The sequence below is a fragment of the Armigeres subalbatus genome, chromosome 1 (assembly GCF_024139115.2).
Source record: "Armigeres subalbatus isolate Guangzhou_Male chromosome 1, GZ_Asu_2, whole genome shotgun sequence".
NCBI classification, from domain to species: Eukaryota; Metazoa; Arthropoda; class Insecta; order Diptera; family Culicidae; genus Armigeres; species Armigeres subalbatus.
Genome location: NC_085139.1, coordinates 308,218,871 through 308,241,216, shown reverse-complemented (window position 1 = coordinate 308,241,216; position 22,346 = coordinate 308,218,871). Strand labels below are relative to the sequence as shown.

At 40.8% G+C, this 22,346-nt stretch overlaps 1 protein-coding gene across 1 annotated transcript; it reads right to left on the bottom strand.

Annotated features, from left to right (window-relative positions):
• Positions 1-524: 524 nt before the first annotated feature.
• Positions 525-21,773, bottom strand: LOC134207893 (splicing factor 1). Its single transcript, XM_062683912.1, has 6 exons — positions 21,572-21,773; positions 21,011-21,435; positions 20,288-20,449; positions 19,761-19,836; positions 2,005-2,157; positions 525-1,922 (listed from the first exon to the last, which is right to left on the bottom strand). The coding sequence occupies exons 1-6, from the start codon at positions 21,670-21,672 to the stop codon at positions 746-748; spliced, it is 2,094 nt and encodes a 697-aa protein (XP_062539896.1). The 5' UTR covers positions 21,673-21,773; the 3' UTR covers positions 525-745.
• Positions 21,774-22,346: the final 573 nt, after the last annotated feature.

The following is a 22,346-nucleotide window of genomic DNA, read 5'->3' as shown; positions in this document are numbered from 1 at the left end:
TCGGTTGCCAAAAATAACGCTCTTTTTTTCCTCTATCTCCATTTTTCGCGGTATTTGAGAGGCTTCAGTAAGCTACCTTACCGGGGTCGCGTTACCTACATCGCGATGATGGGGCTGCCACCTTAGGTATAGCTGACGCGATACAGCATTTCGTTAATCAGCCGCTGGGTACCACGCATGCGCTCCTGGTGAACAGAAGCTCTAAGCGTACCTTCTCACTCTAGCTGATGTCAGAAGGACAACAGTGGCCAGGCTGCACTACCAGCTAAGTACCCAACCCTTAGCTGGCGGTCTTTTGTCATCGGACGACCCGTGGAAGCGTGAGATAGGGACTTGTGGGGACCAGAGCTCTGTTGGGCGCTCATTCCTTGATGTCAACCCACCATTTTGCAGCATAGCCTTTACGTATACTTAGTATACGAGAAAGGCAAAAAGATGATGGGAAACACAAAAATCTATTGATTTCACTAAATTATGATTTTTCGGTACACTTCAGACATATTAACTATTTCGACCATCAAGAGTTCGTGTTATATTAAGAGCTAATTTTATTCGGTCTATCAATTAAATAGGTACAGCAAGCTTATCTTTTTGATTCAAGTTTTTAGGGATTAGTCACGAAACATTATGTCGTAGTATAAATTGTAGCACTATGTCTATATCCCATAGAAATGGGAAATCTTTTTACCACCTGCTAGTTTTCGACGAAAGTTAAAAAGCACGTCCATACTTTCCGCGTGACCACTTACGATGGGGGTGGTGGGGGAGGAGGAGCGTTTAAAAGATGAGCCGGCGGCAAGCCGACTGGCATCGGTGGCGGTTGAATGAAACCTGTTCCTGGAGCTCCTCCCGGGGGTTGCCACGAACCTGGTGGCATGAGTGGTGGTGGACCTGCCGATGCGCCATTCCCACTCCAAGAGGGCATTCCAACTGGAGAGGTACCCGGTGCTAGCGGTTGCGAAACTCCTGGCGGTGGTGGCGGGTAGCTTTGTTGATACCGTGGAAGCGGAGCCGTTCCCGGTGGCATTACATCTGGACTTCCGCCCGGTGGAGGTGGCTGCTGACCCCAGGACATCAAAGAGGGAACTCCCGGCGGTGGAGGTGGCGGACCAGGAATGGGAGGCAAGCTCCATTGACCCATTTGCGGAGCCAGAGACATAGGGGCCGCGGTTGTTGGTGGCGCTGGTGGAGCGGCATGTGGAGGCGGGAGATGCGGAGTTTGCATAAGCGGGCGCGGTGCCTGCCTGGGTTCAAACAGACCGTAAGATCTAGATGATTGCGAATTCTGCTGGTTGTTCGACTCTGGTGGAGGTCCTTCGCCAAGTTCTGCCATGAGACTCATGTATTCCTCGTCGATCTTGGCCTGGTTGTTGCTCGTTGGAGGACCACCCTGCCCAGGTCGTTTGCTTCGGCAATCCTTGGCAATATGGCCAGCTCCACCGCACGAAGAACACACGATATTGTTGGTGATATTCGGTTTGTCTGGACACAGCCACGTTTTGTGCTCGTTGGAGCCACAATTGGTACAACGGGGTCCATCGGTTTCGCGCAGGGTTCCGTTCAGTTGCGCCAGTTCACGAAGTTGCATCCTTCGGAGATCATTGTGACCTTCCGGCACTTCTATGCCCTGCCGGATAACATCCTTAATGCGATCGACTGCCTTTTTCACCGCTTCAGGATTGCTGGCGGTGATAAAGGCGTGCAGCGGTTCGTCCTCCCCTGGCAGTGGTTGACCGTCTTTGCGTCCCACTTTGCCTTCCTTTACGGATCCTTTGCCACGAATTATGATCTTGGCGCCGGTGTCCTTTTCCATGGCCTTGAGTGTGTTACCGCGCGGCCCGATTAGTAAACCAACAAAATTGATATCCGGGTGTTCCTCTTGGGGAATCAGCACTTTGTCACTGACGCGAATCACCGGTGGCCTGTTGAATGCAAAATGGATGTTGTTATATAATGTTTCCCTAGCACAGACATCAAAGTTAACGTTCAAAAGTTGCTACTCACTTGTAATCCGATGGAGGTTTAAACTCCGGATTCATGCATTGCATCCGTGTAATCAGCTGATGACGCTGTTCCTCCAACTTTTTCCTTGTCCGGAACTCACGTGTGTTCAACCTCTTGCCATCGCTGCTGTAAATTGGCTCCGGCGACGGTGACCTGTGGGAGATTCGAGAAAAGAACAGAAACGAGACAAAGAGTCCACTATGAAAATACTGCTCTGATAGCTTCAATGGGTGCGATTTATTAAGGTCTAGGTAAGGTTTTGATTATTCATCATTAATAGCTGCGCTTTTCAAAAAAATATATATTCATTAGGGCTTCGTGAGTGAGATATGTTTCCTGTATGGTAAAAACGATAATTAGTTCAACCTGCTAAAAACTTTGGGTAAAGTCGTTCATTATTCGATATAAGTTCGCCTAAAACCTACAAAATTCGGTTATTAAACTGCAAACAAATTTTTCGTTAGCTTTTTCATTGAATTAAATTAGCTGTAACGGTAAAATTAATTAATTCCAAGTTGATCTCGCCTTGCAACAACGACGATTACAACACACGGCTGGGGGAAAAGACAAAAAGAACCATTATTCACATCACTGTACGATTTTCTGTCCAGGTCAAAACGGAAAAGTTACGAGTGACCATCACCTCCAATGGGTTTCCTCATAACCGGTTCTCTCCCGTATTCCACTGGTGTCAAGTGTCACAAGAAATATGAGCCACTATCTACCGAGTGACTGCACTGCGTGCGCCCACCAAGGGGCTTTTCGTTTCATCTGGCGTCCTACTGAACTTTGGGTTGGCAGGTTTCAAAAAAGTCCTTCGAGAGACTTACAAAAGTTAGCGTTAGATTTTATGCATTGCAGTGGTAACTTTGAGACAAAGTTCGGCAATAGTCTCGTCTGTTCTAAAAACTCAGGATTGTCATGTGCTGAAAGGGGGTTCAGTTACGTTGTTTTATTCTTGTTCGTTTACCATATATCTCACTGATTTGTCGGGTGCAGTTGGTGGTGACGAGTACCGTGTGGTTCCACAGCTCTAATACTGATAATCGCTTCAAATGAAAAACTCATTAGTATGTGACTTGGCTTATTCTGTATTGATTATATTAATTCCCTAATCCTCACAACAAACAGGGACTCGATGTATTCAACATAAAAACTATCCTACAATTGTAAATCAACTTGAGCAATTCGCAAGGCGGTACTTGAAGTTTCCAAAAGATTACCAAAATGATTTTACATTTGTAGGAAACCGATGTTTTCAAGGGGGTTACAACTATTAAAGCCATATTAATTTATAAGCTCTATATTTCTATTGTTTCCCAGTTGTTTGAATTCAAATATCAAAATAAGGTGAATGCAATAATGTTATTAAATATGCAATGCATTTCCAGTACGCTACCGGGACGCACTTATGTCGCAAACCCTGAGGGAAACTCTTATCCTCAAAACTCAGTCGTGCCATTCCTGCCAGTGACCAGCACACGTCCGGTCCGTCCGGTCTTCCGAAGTCCTTATGTCGGCAAGTACTATCAGCCTGATAGAGTTCTGATTTGCAGTGCACCGCTCCTCGCTTGCATGTGGCGACATTTCCATCTACTACCAGAACGTTGGAGGAATTAGCAGCCTTCTAGACGAATATCGACTAGTCGTTCTGAATCAGAGCAACGACGTGACTGAATTCTAGATTGATTCTTGAACTATTAAGAGCTCCGTTTTTGGAGCTTTTCGTTTTGGTCGTTGTGAACACAACGAATAGCAGGGAAATTACCGGATAGGGCGTACTTGATGCAGTTGACTCTAGCTTGAAAGCAAAAATGGTAGAGGACGATTCTTGAAACACCGATGAGCAAGTATGGGTTGCTATTCAGCTTGGTGACAGGCAACTATTCCTAATCTAATTGACACAAACTGCCGATCTGTGTCCGTGCCTTGTGATGAGGTTTTGATTTTGGGCGACTTTAACTTTACGAGCATTACATGGACTGCTATTCCGTCCGGATTTTGAAAGCTCCACGTTCCATGCAGCTGCCGTTAAACTTCTCGATAACTACACTGCCGTGAATCGGTTATTTGTGCCATATGAATAGGAAACCCAGCAAAGATGAGACAGATATGCAATTCACGCCAGACAGTATCGTTACACTATCTCGAGTCAACGGTGAGGTTTACGAGAATAATCGCTCTCTGGACCTCTGATTCGTTAGTGGTCGTATCACGGCACCTCCCATCTGTTTGGCTCGTGCACCTTTAGTTAAGGATGTTCTCCCTTACCGCCCTCTAGTGATTGCTTTTCGTCGAAGATAATGTTTATGCGTAATTTCTTCAACACCCCAGTCGCGATGTCGTACGATTTTTATACGGCGGACCATCGTAGTATTGCCGAAGTGGTGTCAAATATGGATTGGGAACACATTCTTGATCAAGTGGAAATTCTGCTGCAGAAACTTTTTCTCACATCATGGTCAAACATATCCCAAAAATGTTGGGACATGCATAGACAGGCATGTCCCAAAAATATCGGATCCCGTGGATGGCGAGTGTCTCCGGTCACTGAAAAGGGGAAGAAAGCGGCATTGAGGAGATATACACGAAACGCCGCACGGTGCCTCTCAATTTCCACTATGTCAGACTCAACCATAAATACATAGTCGTCATCATTTTGGAACAACGTGAATGAACAGCACAAAGAGACTGGATTTCATTCGTCCATGGTATTCAATAGTGGATCTGCAAACACCCAACAAGGTAAATGCAACCTGTTCTCAGCCAAATTCGCCAGTGTGTCCAACAACTACTACCTGTTGATGTCGTGATCACCGCTGCCAGTGACGATATCGAGGTGAACGTCGAAGCTATCTCGAGAGCGATTTCAAGGTTTAAGACTTCATCTGGTAAGCCTGGTCCTGACGGTGTTCTATCGATGATTCTCAAAAAGAATATTACCTGTTTAGGGAAGCAAGCGTGATGTGAACAACTAGAGGATTACCGGCGTATCACATCGCTTAGTGCAGTAACGAAGCTATTTGAGCTGGCTGTCATGGAGCCGCTGAATTCCCACTGCAGACAATATCTATGTGCTGATCAACATGGTTTCACAGCTGGTCGTTCAACAATCACTAACTTGGTGAGCCTAACGTTGTTCGTCAGGAGCCAGGGCTCTACATTACGGGTGGAAAGATGTGTAGTTGTGTTGGTAATCCGAGCTTGGTGAATTTTGTACTCACACAGTGAACTTTTCGGTTTTCTTATGGCAAAATGTTCACGATTCGGTTTTCTTATGGCAACTAACCAAAACAAAGAAAAAAATTCCGTCGAAATTGAAGTATTGCACCAGATTTTTCTCTTGCAGTACTAAGATTCCATTGTGCTTATGCTGACAACACATCCCTTCATTGAAAATTTTCAACATTTTGCTCATTGGCGTAAATAAGAGGGGGCTAGGGGGGGCTTAGCCCTCCCTAGAAAAAAATTAGCCCCCCCTAGGATTTGATAAGTTAGTTAGCAGTGATATCAGTTTTCAACATATAGCATAATGAATTACCGAAAAAGTTTGAAAACTAAAGAGTTATCTCTCATATTCACTCTATCATACTTAATGAAATGAGTGAAAGAAAAATTAGCTTGTTTCTGAATTCTGAGAAAGATTCCCATCAGCATCCGAGAAAGATTCTCATCAGAATCCGAGAAGAATTCTCAATTCAACCTCTAAAGAATTCTTTTCGGATTCATCGAAGTATTCCAATCGTAATCCAGAAGAATTCCTACTGGATTGTTTCCAGTATTGTTAAGCAATACCCTTGGGAATCTGTGAAAAATACCCTTTAAAATCCATAGAGGATTTGCTTTAGAATCTCTCGTTGATTTGCTCCGGAATATCTCCAGATTCGTTTTAAGATTGGTTTAGGAATTCCTTGACAAATCAGAATCCTTCGGCGATTTGCTTCGTAATCCTTTGAAGATTTAATTCGGAGTCTCTCGACGTTTTGCAAATGATCTGCGTTGGGATCTCTAGACGATAAGGAATCCGACTGACGATTAGCTTCGGAATCCCGCGAAGAATTGCTTCAGAATCATTCGACGTTTCGTTTCGGAATACATCGACGGTTTGCTTCAGAATTTCTCATAGATTTTGTTCCTCAACGATTTGCTTCAACATCCTTGGAGGATTCCCTTCAGGATCGCTGGAGGATTCTTTTCGAAATAACTGAAAGATTAATTCGGAGTCGCTCGACGATTTGCTTCGAAGTCCTTCGACGGATTGCTTCGGAATCCTTCGACGATATGCGTCTTCATCCCTGGAACATTGCTCATGAAATACCTGGAACCATCATATTGGAATTCCTGGAGGGTTTTCGACGAAATCCTTGGAATATTCCCCTTTAAATTTCTGAAATATTCCCGTCGAAATTCCTGGAGGGTGAAGAATCCCTGGTACATTCTCGTCGGAATCCTTGAAATTTTTCCGTTGGAATTCCAGAAACATTCCCTCCGAAATCTCTGGTGGATTATCTTCATGATCCCTGGAGGCTCCCATTGGTATTCTTGATGGATTCTGTCAAAATATCTAGAGATTCCCATCGGAGTCCCTGGAACATTCCAGTCAGGATCACTAAAGGATTCTCATCAGAATTCTTTGAAGATTCTCGGCGGAATCCATGGAAAGTTGCACTATTTTTTTTTTCTTTGAGATAGATAAAATATTTATGAAGTATGCAAATATATCCACTGCCTGACGCTAGTCGAGCGCAATTAAACATAGACTGTGTGTTGTTGCTCTCACGTGCACACGTGCACATGCTTGAGAAAACAGAATAATATGAATGAGTGTGATGGATCCGCAATTGCCTTAGGTGGTTGGACTGCATTTGTCATATTACCGCTGATAACTTGATGAGATGTTAAAATGTTCGAGAATTTTCAAAAAGAGTGTCAATTTCGAGAAAAAATATAACCCAGTCAACATTTTGGTACTTATATCTCTTGATATAGGTTATTATATAAGAACCAATTTAATCGTATATAATGCACAGATTGGCTATATACGTACCAAAGTGGAGGCGATATAGGTACCTACGAGTTTTATTATACGATTTTTCCCGACATCATGAGAACAGTATTACGATTATACATAAAAATATGAAAAATTAAAAAAAAATCTTACCAGCACCAAGTCTCGAGCACGCGATCTTTGGATTTGCAGGCGGACACTCTACCACTGCACCATAATGCACATCTTGTACTGATTCGGATTTTTGTCCAACATAAACTACACAATTTATATCTTTACAACTGCTTGAAATTTCAACAAGCCGTTTGGACTGAGGTGGTTTCGATTGTATTACGATTCACATAGACATTCATTCGCACTCTAATAGGATATTGCAAGGAGTGTAAGTCATTACGAGTTTTTATTCGCACAATTACGATTGATTTTCACTACGGTACAAATTATCGTATACGATGCATTCAATACAACATCTTTTGACAATAATCTGACAAAGTTTGATATACAATGCGATTCAGATTTTTGATGGACGCAAATGCGACTTTATTTGCTGTTTGTTATACGATATGTGGTTTACTGGGAAATGGGCTATAGCCCCCCCTAGGCATCGGGGGTAGTTACGCCAATGATTTTGCTCAAATTTGTTACTTCAAAAAAGTAAACAACAGCTGTTTCGGTTTCTTTATGGCAAATTTTCGATGAATTTTTCCGTTGCAACGGCAAAACACTCACCAACACTTGCAAAACTCGGCCGTTTGGGCCACCCGTTATATACCACCCTGGTCAGGAGCATCATGATCACTTGCACTCATAAGGACGTCATTCACACGAATCTTTCTGCAGCGATCGATAAGCTAAACCACGAAATTGCAATCGCCAAGCTTGGCAGACTTGCAGTCGGTGGAAATCTCCTCGATTGGTTTCGATCATATCTGACCGGACGCCAGCTGGTGGTTGCTTTATGCGATTGTCGCTCAGATAGTTTCCGCCCTTCGTCTGGTATACCGCAGGGCAGCCACTTGGGGCCATTAATTTTCCTGCTTTACTTAAGGTGGCTATACAACAAAGCCACAAGTCGGGCATCTTGGAAACCACGTGTTTTTTCTAGTGATTTTTCTAGAGCACGAATTGAGAGAACTATAACGCCTATGGGGATGAAACATTCGTATGTCGTTTGCTTACTAAACAATCGACTTTAATTTCAGCATTGTATGAACATTATTACGCTAGATTTGAACTTTTGATAATAGACTTATGCAGGGGTTCATCGAATTCACTCACCCGATGGATTTTGACATTTGAGCGGGTCGTTTTCTCGAACAAAAGTTCATTTTGCGTTCATTATGCGACCCGCTCAAACGTCATAATTTCTTGGGGGAGTTCATTTTGCGTTAGTCTATAGGAGTAGAAACCGAGTGGTGAATTTAAAATTCACCACATGGCTTGTTTGTATAATCACCTTAAACCATGTTCACCATGCAATCGATGGACCACGGCTATCCTTTGCGGGCTTCGCATCTGCTCAATATCCGATTGCAAATCCCTCCAAAACCAGATCACTGTGTTCGCCAACTTGTGTACTCTGAACCAGGCCTGGGAATTGTCGCGTTTGTCAGTGACACCTGACAAGATACATAAAAACATGGTCAGTCAAAAACTTGACAACTTCCAGTATTCCGTCGCACGGCTGGATCCCCACGACCAGATGACAACTTTTTCCAATCGCGACAATTTGCTATTGTTATATGTCTTGTTAGAGCACACATCTGCGACAAACATGTGACAACGCATACCATTTCGGCTCTGTGCACGACACAACATTGGTCGCAACATTATGTCGCATCTTCTGGTTGTCCTCTTGTGGAGCAGCAATAGCAGCGGACGGATTTGAAATGCCATACCGAAACTTAATAATTAATTTTTTTTGTTCTCTTGATAGACTTGACTTGACTTGATAGACTTTCTGTTTAGAAATAAAAAATGTGTGCGTTGTTACGTACATAATAATACATAAACAAAAAAAAACAGATGTCTTTTGCATAGAGAAAGATCACCCAGTGCCGAATAGCTGAGCCATTTAACGCAACAAGTTTGCTTGTTTTTCACGCGGGTTATGGATTTATGCGTGTTTTTTTTGCCGATTTTGACCAGGCGGTTTTTAAAAGAGTTAAAGGATGCGCGAAAACTAAACAGTGATTTTTGATGAAGTTATTTTTACGCGTTTTTTGTGATTTGCGCGGTTTTGACTTACGCTGTACAATCGTCCGCGTAAATATCGAATTCAGTGGATTTTGACTGGTACACCGTTTGTAGCAATTGCCTGTTGGACGGTTTTTTGACAGCAATATTTTTTTTTTTTTAGAAATTTAATTGGAAGATTGATTGGAATTACTGCACTTAACATGGGCGAATTACATTTTAATCGTTCGACACGCGCGCTTTGTGGAGGCCGTAAATTTATTGCGTGAGCATTTTTTCCCCTCCTCTCATGTAAGTTTTTTTCCCTTTTTTCAAAATGATAGTACTAACACGAGTATTAGTAAACGAGTACTGCTACATGTAGAAAGCATTAGGCTGATGTTCTTAATTATTTCATAATTTTAAACTTATTTTAAAAATATTTTTGTCGAGATTTTATATTTTTCAATTTGGGGTAACTTTGATCAATCATTTATCTATAGAGAAAGCGTATGCAAATACCTTAAGGTAAGCAATTATAGTTGGAATCCCTTGCGCTGGACTAAAATCATCAAAATTCGAAACATTATTATTATGCAGTACATATTAGTCGTTTTTATAATGAGCTAGGCTTCAACTGCTGTAAAACCAAGAAACCACACCATTTCAGTGGTTTCCCAACATTTTGTCGTCAATTCATAATGACAACATTTTGCTGACAACGACAACAATTTTTGTCGCGACAGAATTCGAAGGTGACATGACGAACATTTTTGTCAATAACCATGACAACTATTCTTGTCCGTCTGGTTGTGCAAAATCTTAGTCGTGGTGAAAAACGTCACACGACAAATATATCGAAACAAAATAAGTATGTGACAAGATTAAAAATGTCTTGTCTGAGAGAGAGACCAGTAGTACGCTGTATCGAGTTACGTTGGTTAGGTTGTGTTGTCCAGTATGAGGTGACTGTTTTCTCTTTGGTTTTGTCGCATGGTTTTTCTGTATGAAGGTGACAAATCCCAGGCCTGCTCTGAACCGACCGGTTACTGATAGCCATGCATATATAACCGACAGGTCAACCCGGCGAAGTGTTTGGTAATTACTTTTTCACGGAAGAAGGAGCCGATCCGATTTAGTTACTCTCTTCTCGACACGACCATCAACCGAGTGCATTGCGTGAAAGATTTGGGGAGTTCTTCTGGATTCGCAACCTACATTTACGAATCAATACAACGCCGCTTTGTTCTTTTTGCATTGCGCAAACTACCATGGAGCGACCCATTTCGCCTCCCTAGTTACGAGGACCGCTTTCAGCTGATCGACCTTCTTCCGTTACGTATCCGTAGAGACTTAGCAGAGCAAGGAGCTAGACTTTACTAATAGCCCGTTTACATATAGGCTAGTTCTAGCGGACAATGCACTGTCCGACAATACTAGCTTGATATTAGCATAATGTAAACACTATTAGCACATGACAATTCCTGTTTACATTATGCTAATTTCGCGCTAGTATTGTCGGACAGTGCATTGTCCGCTAGAACTAGCTCATATGTAAACGGGCCATAAGGCGGCGCAGATCAGCGCTGCGTGGCACTAGTCCTCTCTTTTACTCTCCCACTAATCTTATGCAGCGCAAATAGTGACGTCACTATTTGCGTTGCATATGGCCCGTTTACATATGAGCTAGTTCTAGCGGACAATGCACTATCCGACAATACTAGCTCGATATTAGCATAATGTAAACACTATTAGCACATGACAATTCCTGTTTACATTATGCTAATTTCGCGCTAGTATTGTCGGACAGTGCATTGTCCGCTATAACTAGCTCATATGTAAACGGGCCAATAAGAACAGCGCTGATTTGCGCTACATTAGTAAATTCTAGCTCATTGTTAGCAGAGCACTGGCCGTCGCTGATATTATACAAGGAAGGATCGATTGTCCAGACATTCTGCAACAAATTAACATTAACGTGCAACATCGGCCATTGTGAAATAGCATAATGTTGAGACTTCCCCTTGCCGGACCAACTATGGTTTGAGCAACGCACTGTTTTTCGTCGCAGTCAGGGAATCATTTTTTCTTCGATGCGCATGCAAAACAAGCGACAAAAGAGAACCAACGACAAAGCTTCGTTTTTGTCGTAGATAATAATGACAAAGATTCAAAAAATTTTGTCCGCAACAAAAAAGAAGACAATTTTGTTGCTAACTTTTCATTCCGTTATTTTGCATCATCTCTACAGCAAATTTTGGTTTTATGCTATCGTAGTTTCTGCTTTCATGAAAATATTCCGAGAATCTAACTCTAATTACAAAAATAGCGCCGTATTCTCGGAAACATCAGAGCATGCAAAGAAAATGATTCTTGTCATATTGTGTTCAGGTTCTGATAAAGGCTTGTTGCAAGGTGCGTTTGTCAAACTCTGATGACGACAAAGCCCTAGTAACATTTTGGTTTTATGCTGGGTATATAGACCAGTGCATGATGACGTAGGATGACAGTTCACAGAGCTTTTTCTCCGGGACTTAGCCTCCGGCGCAGCTTCCGATAAAATTGTTTCGTCATTTTATTCGCATGTAGATGTCCATCGCGATTGATTTCATGCTGAATGCAAAGAATAACACTAAAATATACGGATCACAGCAATTTTAAACTTAAAATATGAATTTCAATTTTCTCATCGTCGATTTTTCTTCTAACACCTTGTAAACAAGCTCTGTGAACTGTCAAAATAAGTGAGGTTAAGTTAGAGTTTGCATTGGTCTATTGTTAGGCGTTGCTCGAATATTACTTCCCTGATCGTAGTAGCTAACGCGCATATGCAAGATAAGTGTATTTTAGCACAGAGAACAGACGTTGAAGCTGCACTCACTATGTTGTGATAACTTTTTACTGTTCATTTTGAAATAACTTTGGAATGTCGCCGTTATCCCGTGCATAATCAGCGCTAGCGTCATCAAAAAATGCCACTGTGCGCTAGTGTCGTTATGCATGCAAGAGTATAGCAGCGCCATCGTGTTGTCAAAATGAGATTGTGAGTTGCAATGTCGACGTCGTTGGCGTTGCAGTTCGGTTTGTTTGTTTACACATGTTTTGCAAGAAATTTTGTTCGAGCTTCCATGTCTGTTCTCTGTGATTTTAGTCCCATTACAATTTGATTTTTCGTTGTGATTTTACTGTTTTGTTAATTAGTTATAGGCGGATTCGAGAAGGATCCAGTGGTAGAGTGCGCTGCGAGAGTTTGGGAGAAAAGCCGTCAGAAGCGATTATTTACATTCAAAATCAAATTTTCTCCATCAAATTTACTTCACTTTTTAGTATATAGTCTCATGTTTTCCACTGGCAATGGCTTCTTAAAGTCTTTAAGCAGCTGTTGAAAACAAATCCCACCCAAGTAAGCCGCGAATTAAAAATCCGGGAATTCATAAGGGAACGTCCACAAATTACGTAACGCTTAGAAGGGGGGGTGAGCCATGTGTGACGATCCATACAAAATTTTCAGAGGCTCCATACAAAAAGTGTGACATAGGGGGGAGGGGGGGCTGAAAAAGTCCAATTTTAGCGTTACGTAATTAATGGATCTTCCCTAACCAAGATTGTGCGGTGGAGGCACTGCAAGAGATGTGCTGTTTAATCGGAAAAATCATATGCAAGCACACACCGGATGGAATCTCATCCCAAAGAAAACAAAATTTTCTTCCAATTTGGGACTATTTCAGCTTTCATAAATGATTGGATTGGATCGCCGATTTGGCGAATTTGAGTAAAGCTCATCGATCATTTCGACATCTGGTGGTCGTCACAAGAACCACGAAAAAAGTGTCGTTGGCCAAAAAAGTGCATTGGCAGCATACGGAGGGAGAACGATTTTCGCGTTTTCTGGTTAATACAACCATTTATGAAAGCTGAAATAGTCGCAAATTGGAAGAAAATTTCGTTTTCTTTGGGATGAGCTTCCATCCGGTGGGTGCTTGCATATGATTTTTCCGATTAAATAGCACATCTCTTGCAGTGCCTCAACCGCACTATCTTGGTTATGAATTCCCGGATTTTTATTTCGCGGCTTATTTGGGTGGGATTTGTCTTTAATAGCTGTTTCAAGAATGTAAGAAGCCATTGCCAGTGGAAAACATGTGACAATATACCAAAAAGTGAAGTAAATTGTATGGATAAATTTTGATTTTGAATGTAAATAATGGCTTCTGACGACTTTTCTCCCAAACTCTCGTAGCGCACTCTACCACTGGATCCTTCTCGAATTCGCCTATTGTAGTGACCATATTAGTTTTATATCATCATTAGGATTACGAACAATCTGTTGATGTACATCAGCGGTTCTCAACCTGGGGTGCATGTACCCCTGGGGGTACCTTCGCCGGGGCCAAAGGGGCACCTCGGACAAAAATGCATAATGGCGGATGAAATTAGAATTTTAATCAAAACTTATTGATAAAGTTTTGATAATTTTGTTTTTTTTTTGTTTCAAAACTTTAACTTGTACATGCACAAAATATGCATGGCTATCAGTAAATCATGGCTTATTGAATCCTGCCCTCTACAACCAGTACAATGGATGAAGAACTGTCGGGAAAAAGATCAAAAGGGCAAAACTGCGAATGAACATAGTTAATTTAAAAATCTTCTCGGCAATCTACCTGATCAAAACAAAATGTTGAGTAATACATATGTTAAGATTATGATTCTAGAAGGAAGAGGAGGATGTGGCTAGGGCTCCCGCCAAATAACAGTATTACTGATTTGTTTTCTCAAGGAAAGATTGATAAGGGGCGCGCTTTCAATGAGATTGTTCTTTGTGAAGGGTCTAAATAGCGGGACCTTGACATGATACTCTTGAAAAAAAGAAAAAAAAAAACAAAACAAAAACTATAGCGAAGCCGATACTGCATTGCTTCTCAATATGTAATAATGGAGTAATTCGACACTAAAGATACGGGGAACACTACAATAGATCTAATAACTGGTCGCAGTGGTACACCCAAACATGAAAAAAGGCATTTTCAACAGGTTCGAAAGCCTCCATTTAAAAGGCTCGGAAGCTTACTTATTTTGTTAAGCTTTCTGATTTAAACTTTCTTTTCTCTTTCTTTTAAAAGGCTTGGAAACTCTTTTCAAACGGCTCGGAGTCATCCCTCAAAGAGGCTCGGAATTCATCCTTTTATCCAAAAGGCTCAAAGCCTGTTCCTTCAAGAGGCTCGGAATTCTTTTTTCAAGAGGCTTGAAAGCGTCCATTCAAGATACTCCGAAGCCTCCTTTTAAATGGCTTGCAAGCCTTTTGAAAGGTTTGGAATATAAGACTTTTTTAGAAAAGGCTCGGAAGGCTCCTTTCAAAAGACTCGGAAGCCTCCTTTCAAAAGGCTTGAAGCCTCCCTTTAGGAGGCTCGAAGCTTTTCGTTCAAGAGGCTTGGAAGCGTCCATTCAAGATACTCCAATGCCTCCTTTTAAGTGGCTGAAAAGCCGCCATTCAAGAGGCTCGGAAAACTCGTTTCAAGAGGCTTGGAAGCCTCCTTTCAAGAGATCGAAAAGCTACCATCAAAATGCTCGGATTTTTTTTTTTTAATATGCTTGGATGCGTATTTTCAAGAGGCTCAGAGGCGTCCTTTCAATATACTCAGAAGCTTCCTTTCAAGAGACTCGGCAGCCTACCTTCAAGACGTTTGGAAGCGTCCCTTGAAAGGGTTTGATAGCTTTCTCTCAAGATGCTCAAAACTCTTTCTTCAAGGAACTCTTTCTTTTTCCAAGATGTTTGGTAGCATATTTTCAAGTAGCTCAGAGGTGTCCTTTTAAGATGCTCAGAAGCTTCCTTTTAAGTGGCTTGAAAACCGCTCGGAAGGTTCTATCGGAAGAGGTGCGGAATCTTACTTTCAAGAGGCTCGGAAGCATCCTTTCAATACGCTCGGAAGTCTCCAATAGTCAAAAAAGTTCTGTACGAAGCTTGATGTATGAACTTAATTTAAATTGAGAAGTTCCAAGAAAATGAAAATTTTAGAAAAAATTATGGAGAGCCAAGTATTTCGTTAGTTTTCAGGTCCATTTTTCATATATCTTAAGATAGGGTAGGACGGGGCAAGATGAGCACCCTAAGACTGATACTTAATACCTTCTCAGCGAGCATGCTTTTCTATATAACAATACGACAGTTTTTGTTTGATGTATCTTATCTAACATCTAGACTAGAAAGCGAATTTAAAAAAAAAATGGTAATCCCGATAAATGTGACTTAACTAAAACTCTGTTTTTGACTTGTTCAAATATGCTACGAGACAAGGGCACCCTTTTAAAAATATTTGTTTCTAACTACAGGGTTGTTACGGAGATCCTGGAATATTTTCCGCGCCAAATCCGCGCCGATTGAAATTAAATCCGCACCATTTCCGCGCGACATAAAATCCGCGCGACCTAGAACTAAATTTTAAGCAAATACACGTGAAATATCAATTTGGTTACAATCTACTAAACGTATTCTCTTTGACGCCATTTTTTAAACATTTCTGATTTTAAATATGATTGAAAGCTTCAATTTTGCACATGTTTGTACCAAATTGAGAATAGGACAAAGAAAATCGCAGTTATTTCAATCAACAACCCTCAACGACCATCTAAATTTTCACCACTAGAAATACTGGAGCTAAGTAAACAAGAACTAAATAGCCAATACTCTTTCAATACGAACCGATTTTTAAATGAGAAGTTTCGTTCCGTTAATGTTAGTGGAATTCGGCACAAAGATGCATTGATATAGAAGTAATGTTTAGGCCAGATTTGATCATAATTGATTATAGATGAACTTGACAAATAATTAAACAAATCTGTCGAAAACGTGCTTCATTCGTGCGAAGATTCATCCCGGAAATTCCTGTGGTGAATCTTCCGGGAATTATCCTGTAATTTTTTATGTAAATGTTTGCAGCAATCCTACTGCTTGTGGAATAATTTATTAGAAATTCAATTAAAATAATTCAAAAACAACCTGCGAAAAATCTTTAGAGACTACATGCGGACATCCCTTCATTAATTCCTGTGGAAAACGATTTGTAAGTTTTTTTAACAGATGTTCCTATGATTAGGGGGACAAGGGGCAATATGGACACCCTAAGGTTTTAATAAATTTTAGGTGATTTAAATTAAATATAATTCGGATTTCTAGCAATTACATGATACCAGTGGTGCAATCCAACAATGCCTGCTGAGTGTGATTCTTTTGTTTTGTATTTTTCTCTGCTCCTCTTCGCCTGTGACGGTGTCTTTCAGTCAGTAAGACAAAGCAGGAGTAGATTACCTTGCTCGGTTTGCCAACAGTGGGCTGAAGCTGATTATCATTCGGCACAAATCTCCTGTCATTGTCTTTCAAGTGATAGTATTCACCCATGCATTTATATAGGGCCGTCGCATTCGCGCAGCAGCGAGTGAACTGAATGGACTGTCACTGCGGGCTGCGTGTGCAATGAGAAGAGAGGTACCCAAGTAACACCAAGCATTACAATATTGCACATATATCAATCACAAATCAGCATGCTAAATGCTAATTGCATTAGATCAGTTTTAACGATGCGAAGTTGCATTTATTCATCAACTGTCAGACAACGATACACTAACTCATCATTACAAATGCAGCGATGCATTACTGATGCTTTATTTCAACATGTCAAAGTAATGAGCCATTAATTCGATCTTATAATTGCCCTTTTCCACTTTAAGTCAACTTTTAGGGCTGTGTTTTTTACAAGCATATATAGCTTCATGGTTACTTGGGTATTTTGCTTACTCTTTCTTTGATTGTTGCTGTTAACCATTTTCAGTTTTCACTGTTAGGAAGTGAGTGTGAAGAGGATATGGTATCAATTTCAACAAATTTCAGTCACTGAGATTGAGAATTCGCACCACTGCATGATACTATTACTCGTTAACTACCAGTTCTGTTTTGAATCGTATTGAAAATAAGGTAATTTCAATCAAATAGGACGATTTTGTAATAGTTAATTTTTCACTACTCTCCGGAAGGTAGCGGGGTAGATTGGACACCCTTATAAAATATGAAGAAAATTATCTTGCTTGTGATTATATGCCATTGTAACCTATTTTATGGATCATCCAACATAAATATTACCCAATTGTTCATCTTCCTGTCATGATTTTGTATGAGACAATTAAAATTGTGTTTGGATCATCAACATCCGAAAACCTATTCTATTTCCCTCTTCTTAAGCGAGGTCATATATGGTCGTTTTCTATATTAATTCCATGACGAATAGAAGAAGATTGATTACGTAACGCAAAAATATGCCACTTTCAGCCACATGTATGTCGAACTTTTTGTATGAAGCATATGATTGTTTTTATATGGATCCTCACACTTATTGCAAGACCCCTTCCCAATCGTCTTTACTCTAAGCATTGCATAATCTTATTCACTCTACTGGCATCGCTAATCCTTTCAATGGGTTGTACCGATCAACTTGCCAACGAGATTGCCAAATCTATACAAAACACTTCCTTGTACTTTCAACGACTTTTATGGTATATATATATGCTTCTATGGTATATAATATGTCATGTACTGGAACTTTTATAGCGATTTATAATTCCGCACCAATGTAACACGAAAATAACACGATATGAAAGCCAAGTTCGATGTGTTCGAGGTTATGTTTTTAATTTTTAAGGTGTCAGTTCTACCCCCATGGTGAACAAAATTAAAAACTGTTGGAAATTTTGTAAAAATCAAGGAAACTTGTCACAAATGCATGCCAGAGCACTGTAAATAACAGAATTTTGCTATGGGATGACCAATAATTGAGAAATCATCTTCTGTGGTAAATTAAAGCTTATTTTATGGGAGGTGAAACCTATAAATTTAACCATTTCGAAGACATTCTAACTTTTTTGTCAAATTTGTGCGCTAAGAAAATAAAACAATGGCTTCTACGCTATAAATTAGTTGTCTATGAAAGGATTATAGAGTTCGCTGCATTGAAAGTAGAAAAATGATTGAATTAACAAGAATATTGGGGGTGTCCAATCTGCTCTGGGTGTTCATAATGCCCCCTGGTCCCCTACAGCTAACAAAATCGCAACGTGAATTCTTGCGGAAATTTCGCTGGGAATCTGGGAAAAAATCTTCCGGAAATACATTCGGAATGGAATTCGGTTTGGAAATTTCTGAGATTTCCTTTGGTGAATGTTGGTGGACAACATTCCAGTAATTTTTCCGTATATTCAAGGCAACATTACTGCAAACTTTTTTACAGTAATTACTGCGGCCAGTGCTTCAAGAATTTCCGCAGAAATTCCCCCCAATTTTCTTTTATAATTTCTCGGATTCTAAATGCTGCAGAAATCCTTTTTAGGCTGTAGACATTTATTTATTAAATTCTTCATAGAATCTTTGTCAAAATTTCTTAGGAGGTTTCGTATTTTTTCTGTGGGTATTCCTGTGAAAATATCATCGTTTTTACAGGAATATCTTTTGAAGATCATCTTTTAATATTTGAACAAATTTCTGTGGATTTCTGATATTTGAAACAGTCGTTTTGAAAAAGCCATTTTGGCTTGATTCGTGTATTTTTATCCATAGGAGCTTGAATTCGTTTGTAATCCTCATGCTCAGTTCGAAAAACCGAGAGAAATTTTAGTGTTAGGGCGCTTAAACGCCATTGTTTGGAATATGAGTCATGTTCAGGATTTGAGTCAAAACGAAATTAAAATGAGGCATCTGCATAAAATCAAGAAACATTTTTGTGTTTCCAATAAGAAAAAGACAAATATCTTGGAATTATGACGAAATTGCCGAGATAAAAAATTCGGGTTCATGTCCTTAAACAGACATGTTTTGAATGCGTCATTCTTCAGAATGCATTAAAAATGACAAGTGGTGCCCCTTTCTTCATAACATTTGTTTAATGAATGGTCAAGTGCGTAATCATGGCATCCAATAAAGGCTTCATCTGAAATATAATGTGAGTAATTGACTGCAAACGTAAATTTTGTTTTCAATAACTTTTGCTAATGAAAATGAAGCCCATCTAGATAGACCATAAAACTAATTTTCAAATAAACGTCTAGAGAACCTTGAGATACCGGTCAAACCAGCCTAGTCTAATGCTCATCTAAAAGTCTGAAAAGAGTGAAACGCGTGGCATCAAAGCCAAACTGTCTCAACAAACTAATAATTTCGACAAAATTTTGCTTTTTTGTTATAGCACATATTCGTACAAAGCCAGTTATAAGAAAATAATCAATTAATAAGAGCATGTAAAGTTCCAGTTGGAATTTAGTGTCATTAATAACTAAAACGATAAAGAAAACTGAAACAGTCAAGATGATTGAGTGGATGATATAAAATATTAAACAATGAGATAATTTGTTGAAATTGCTAAACCTTATTTTGATATTTGAATTCAAATTCATTACCAGAAATATTACCCTCCCTCGCAAACGAACAGAAAACAAGAATTTTCCACCGTATGCTGAAAAACTATATAAAAAACTTTGTTCAATGATAAAAAAGCTTTACCAAAAATCGTATATGAAAAAACAACTATCAAACCTTTCTTCCGGATTCTGCGGGATCATCAGGTCCCCGGTGCGTAGCTTCCGACTGATTTCCTCTATTTGCAGTTGAACTAAATCACCATCGAGAAAAGAAAGAGCAGAGAGAAGATTAGATCGAGGGTTGACCCCCCGATATTAGATTATTACTGATAACAGGCGGTTTTGAATAGTTTATCTAAAAATGCAGAACAGTTGTAATGGCGATGGTTGCTGAAACTACTTACGACGATGTCACTCATCTTACAATCGTTGCGTAAACATCATGAAAGAGCGCAGCTGGGACATCACCCGACGTATCTGAAACGCGTATCCCTAATCGCGACTTAGGTTGTTGGTTTGGGAGAAAAAGCATGTGTCATTATTGGGCTTTCGAGACGATTTTTGATGCTTATCATTAGACCATTTTCCTGAGCTGTTCCGTGTTCGCTTCCTTTGGATTGGTACGTTCCCTTCGTCGATTAGAAGCCGCCCACCTAAAGCTGAAAAGAAATGGCATTTGCAAAAACGATGCACTAAACTCACCTAAATATGCTTCCTGTTGGTCCTGTGTCATCCCTGCTGGCAAAATCGTGGGCATTCCGGGAATGAAGGTTTTATCGTGATCTCCGCCCGCCCAACGGGATTTCTTCTTCCGGCGGCGTTCAGCATCATCGGATCTGCTGCTGCCACTGCCACTCGGACCATCTGTTGTGAAATAAATCAATGTCAATTGTTAGTCTTATGAATTCATAAATCATTAAACGTGTCGATGTTAAAACGTTATGCGAAGTTAAACAAAAATATATGTACGTGCATTCCCAAAAAAAAACCCAGATTAATCCACCTAGCGTTGGTGGTGCCTTTCTCGCATTTAGTTAAGACACCAACCTTATATGGGGTTTATATGGTCCGATGTACCATTTTCTTCATAACTTTTAAACGCAATGACCGATCATTATAAAATTCAATAGTGATCAACAAGGCTTTGTCCCCTGTTGAATGAAACTTGTTACGAGAAAATCGGTTAAGGATTACTGTACGAAAAGTTGTCTAATTTTTTTTATAGCTTTTGTGCACACACATACACACATACATACACACGGACAGACAGACATGTGCTCAGCTCGTCGAGCTGAGTCGATTAATATATAATACTATGGGCCTCAGAGGCTTCTATAAAAAGTTCGTTTTCGGAGTGAAATGATAGCCTTTCGGTACAACTTAGTTGTACGAGAAAGGCAAAAAAAGAATCGGGTGCATATTTACCTCTTCCCGCTTCCGACTGGTTGCTCTCGTGATGAGCCTCCAGCAGCGCCTTCTGGGCCTGAATTTGCTGCTGTTGCTGTTGGATTTGCTGCTGCTGGTTGTAGCTGTTCAGCAGCTCGGCAAAGCTTTTCGCGTTGGCCGCCGTTGACATCATCGACTCGATAACGCTCTGGGTAAACTCGATACCCTTGTAATCGTATGCGCTCTCCGTGTCGTGATTTTCCTCACGGGCACGATTCGACCGATCCGATGCTCGACTGTTTCCCCGATCATAGCGCTCACGATCCCGCGAACGCCTCCGGTCCCTGCTGCGGGACCGACTGCGACGGCGGCGATCTCGCGAACGGCTTCTACTCCTTCGCCGGTGCTCACGATCCCTCTCCCGGTCTCGGTCTCTATCACGGTGCCGGCTTTTGGAACGAGATCTGCAAAACAATAACATAAGATAAACACTTTCCCAACGTAAACAGAACACATAACCTCAAATCCGAGCACCATCATCTAGAACGGCGAATGCGGTGGCGTAACGCTAAGCGCTAGGAATGGGGCCCACCAACTTACCTGCGCCGATCACGGTCTCTATCGCGCGATACGCCGTGCGAGTGGCTTGATTCTCCATCACGATTACGGTCGCGACCGTGGTCCTTGTGTTTCGATACCATTTTCAAAGGTTTTTCCGGCACAAAATCACGATTTTTCACCACCAGAAAAATTTCACGACGCGCACTGCTGCTTGTCCCGTGAAAATTTTTGACAGATTCGCTTGACAGCAAGCGAATTCTGACGTTTTCGCTCAATTGCCTCATCGGCCATAGTAAGACATTAGGCGAAATGATACTACAAATTAAAATAGTGTAAATTAAGGTAATTCTAACTCTTATAAGTTCCCCCAAACACACGCGACGAGACAATCGCGACGCGATTCTATCGCTTGGTGACTGCGATTTTGTTGCCGTTGGTATGGAAGCGTGAATGGAACATTGCCTGCAGCGACCCAAAGATAGAATCGCGGCGACTAGCTGTCACCGTCGCGGCGATGAAATCGCTTAGGTTTGGGAGATTATTTCTGTTAAAACGACCGGAAAAATTGCTTGTTGGAGGTTTCGAATAGATTCCAAGAAATAGACGATCATTAAGAGCCCCGCATATAGCATACGTTTGCGTTGCGTTTGACGGTTTTCCGCGGGAAAACTGTCAAACGCAACGCAAACGTATGCTATGTGCGGGGCTCTTTACTCTTGCGAGGGTCAATCCAAACTATAAGCTTTATTAACACATAATACGAATGGATATAATCGGCAACGACCTAGGCGACGAATAAAGGATTCACGATTGG

Bases quoted from the DNA above. Each gene is read 5' to 3' on its own strand.
- LOC134207893 (XM_062683912.1), bottom strand. From the start codon at position 21,672: ATGGTATCGAAACACAAGGACCACGGTCGCGACCGTAATCGTGATGGA. The intron at 20,450-21,010 runs GTAAATATGCAC...ATTTCACAACAG, and splicing joins CCAGTCGGAAGCGGGAAGAG to ATGGTCCGAGTGGCAGTGGC. The intron at 1,923-2,004 runs GTGAGTAGCAAC...TGCATTCAACAG, and splicing joins AAACCTCCATCGGATTACAA to GCCACCGGTGATTCGCGTCA.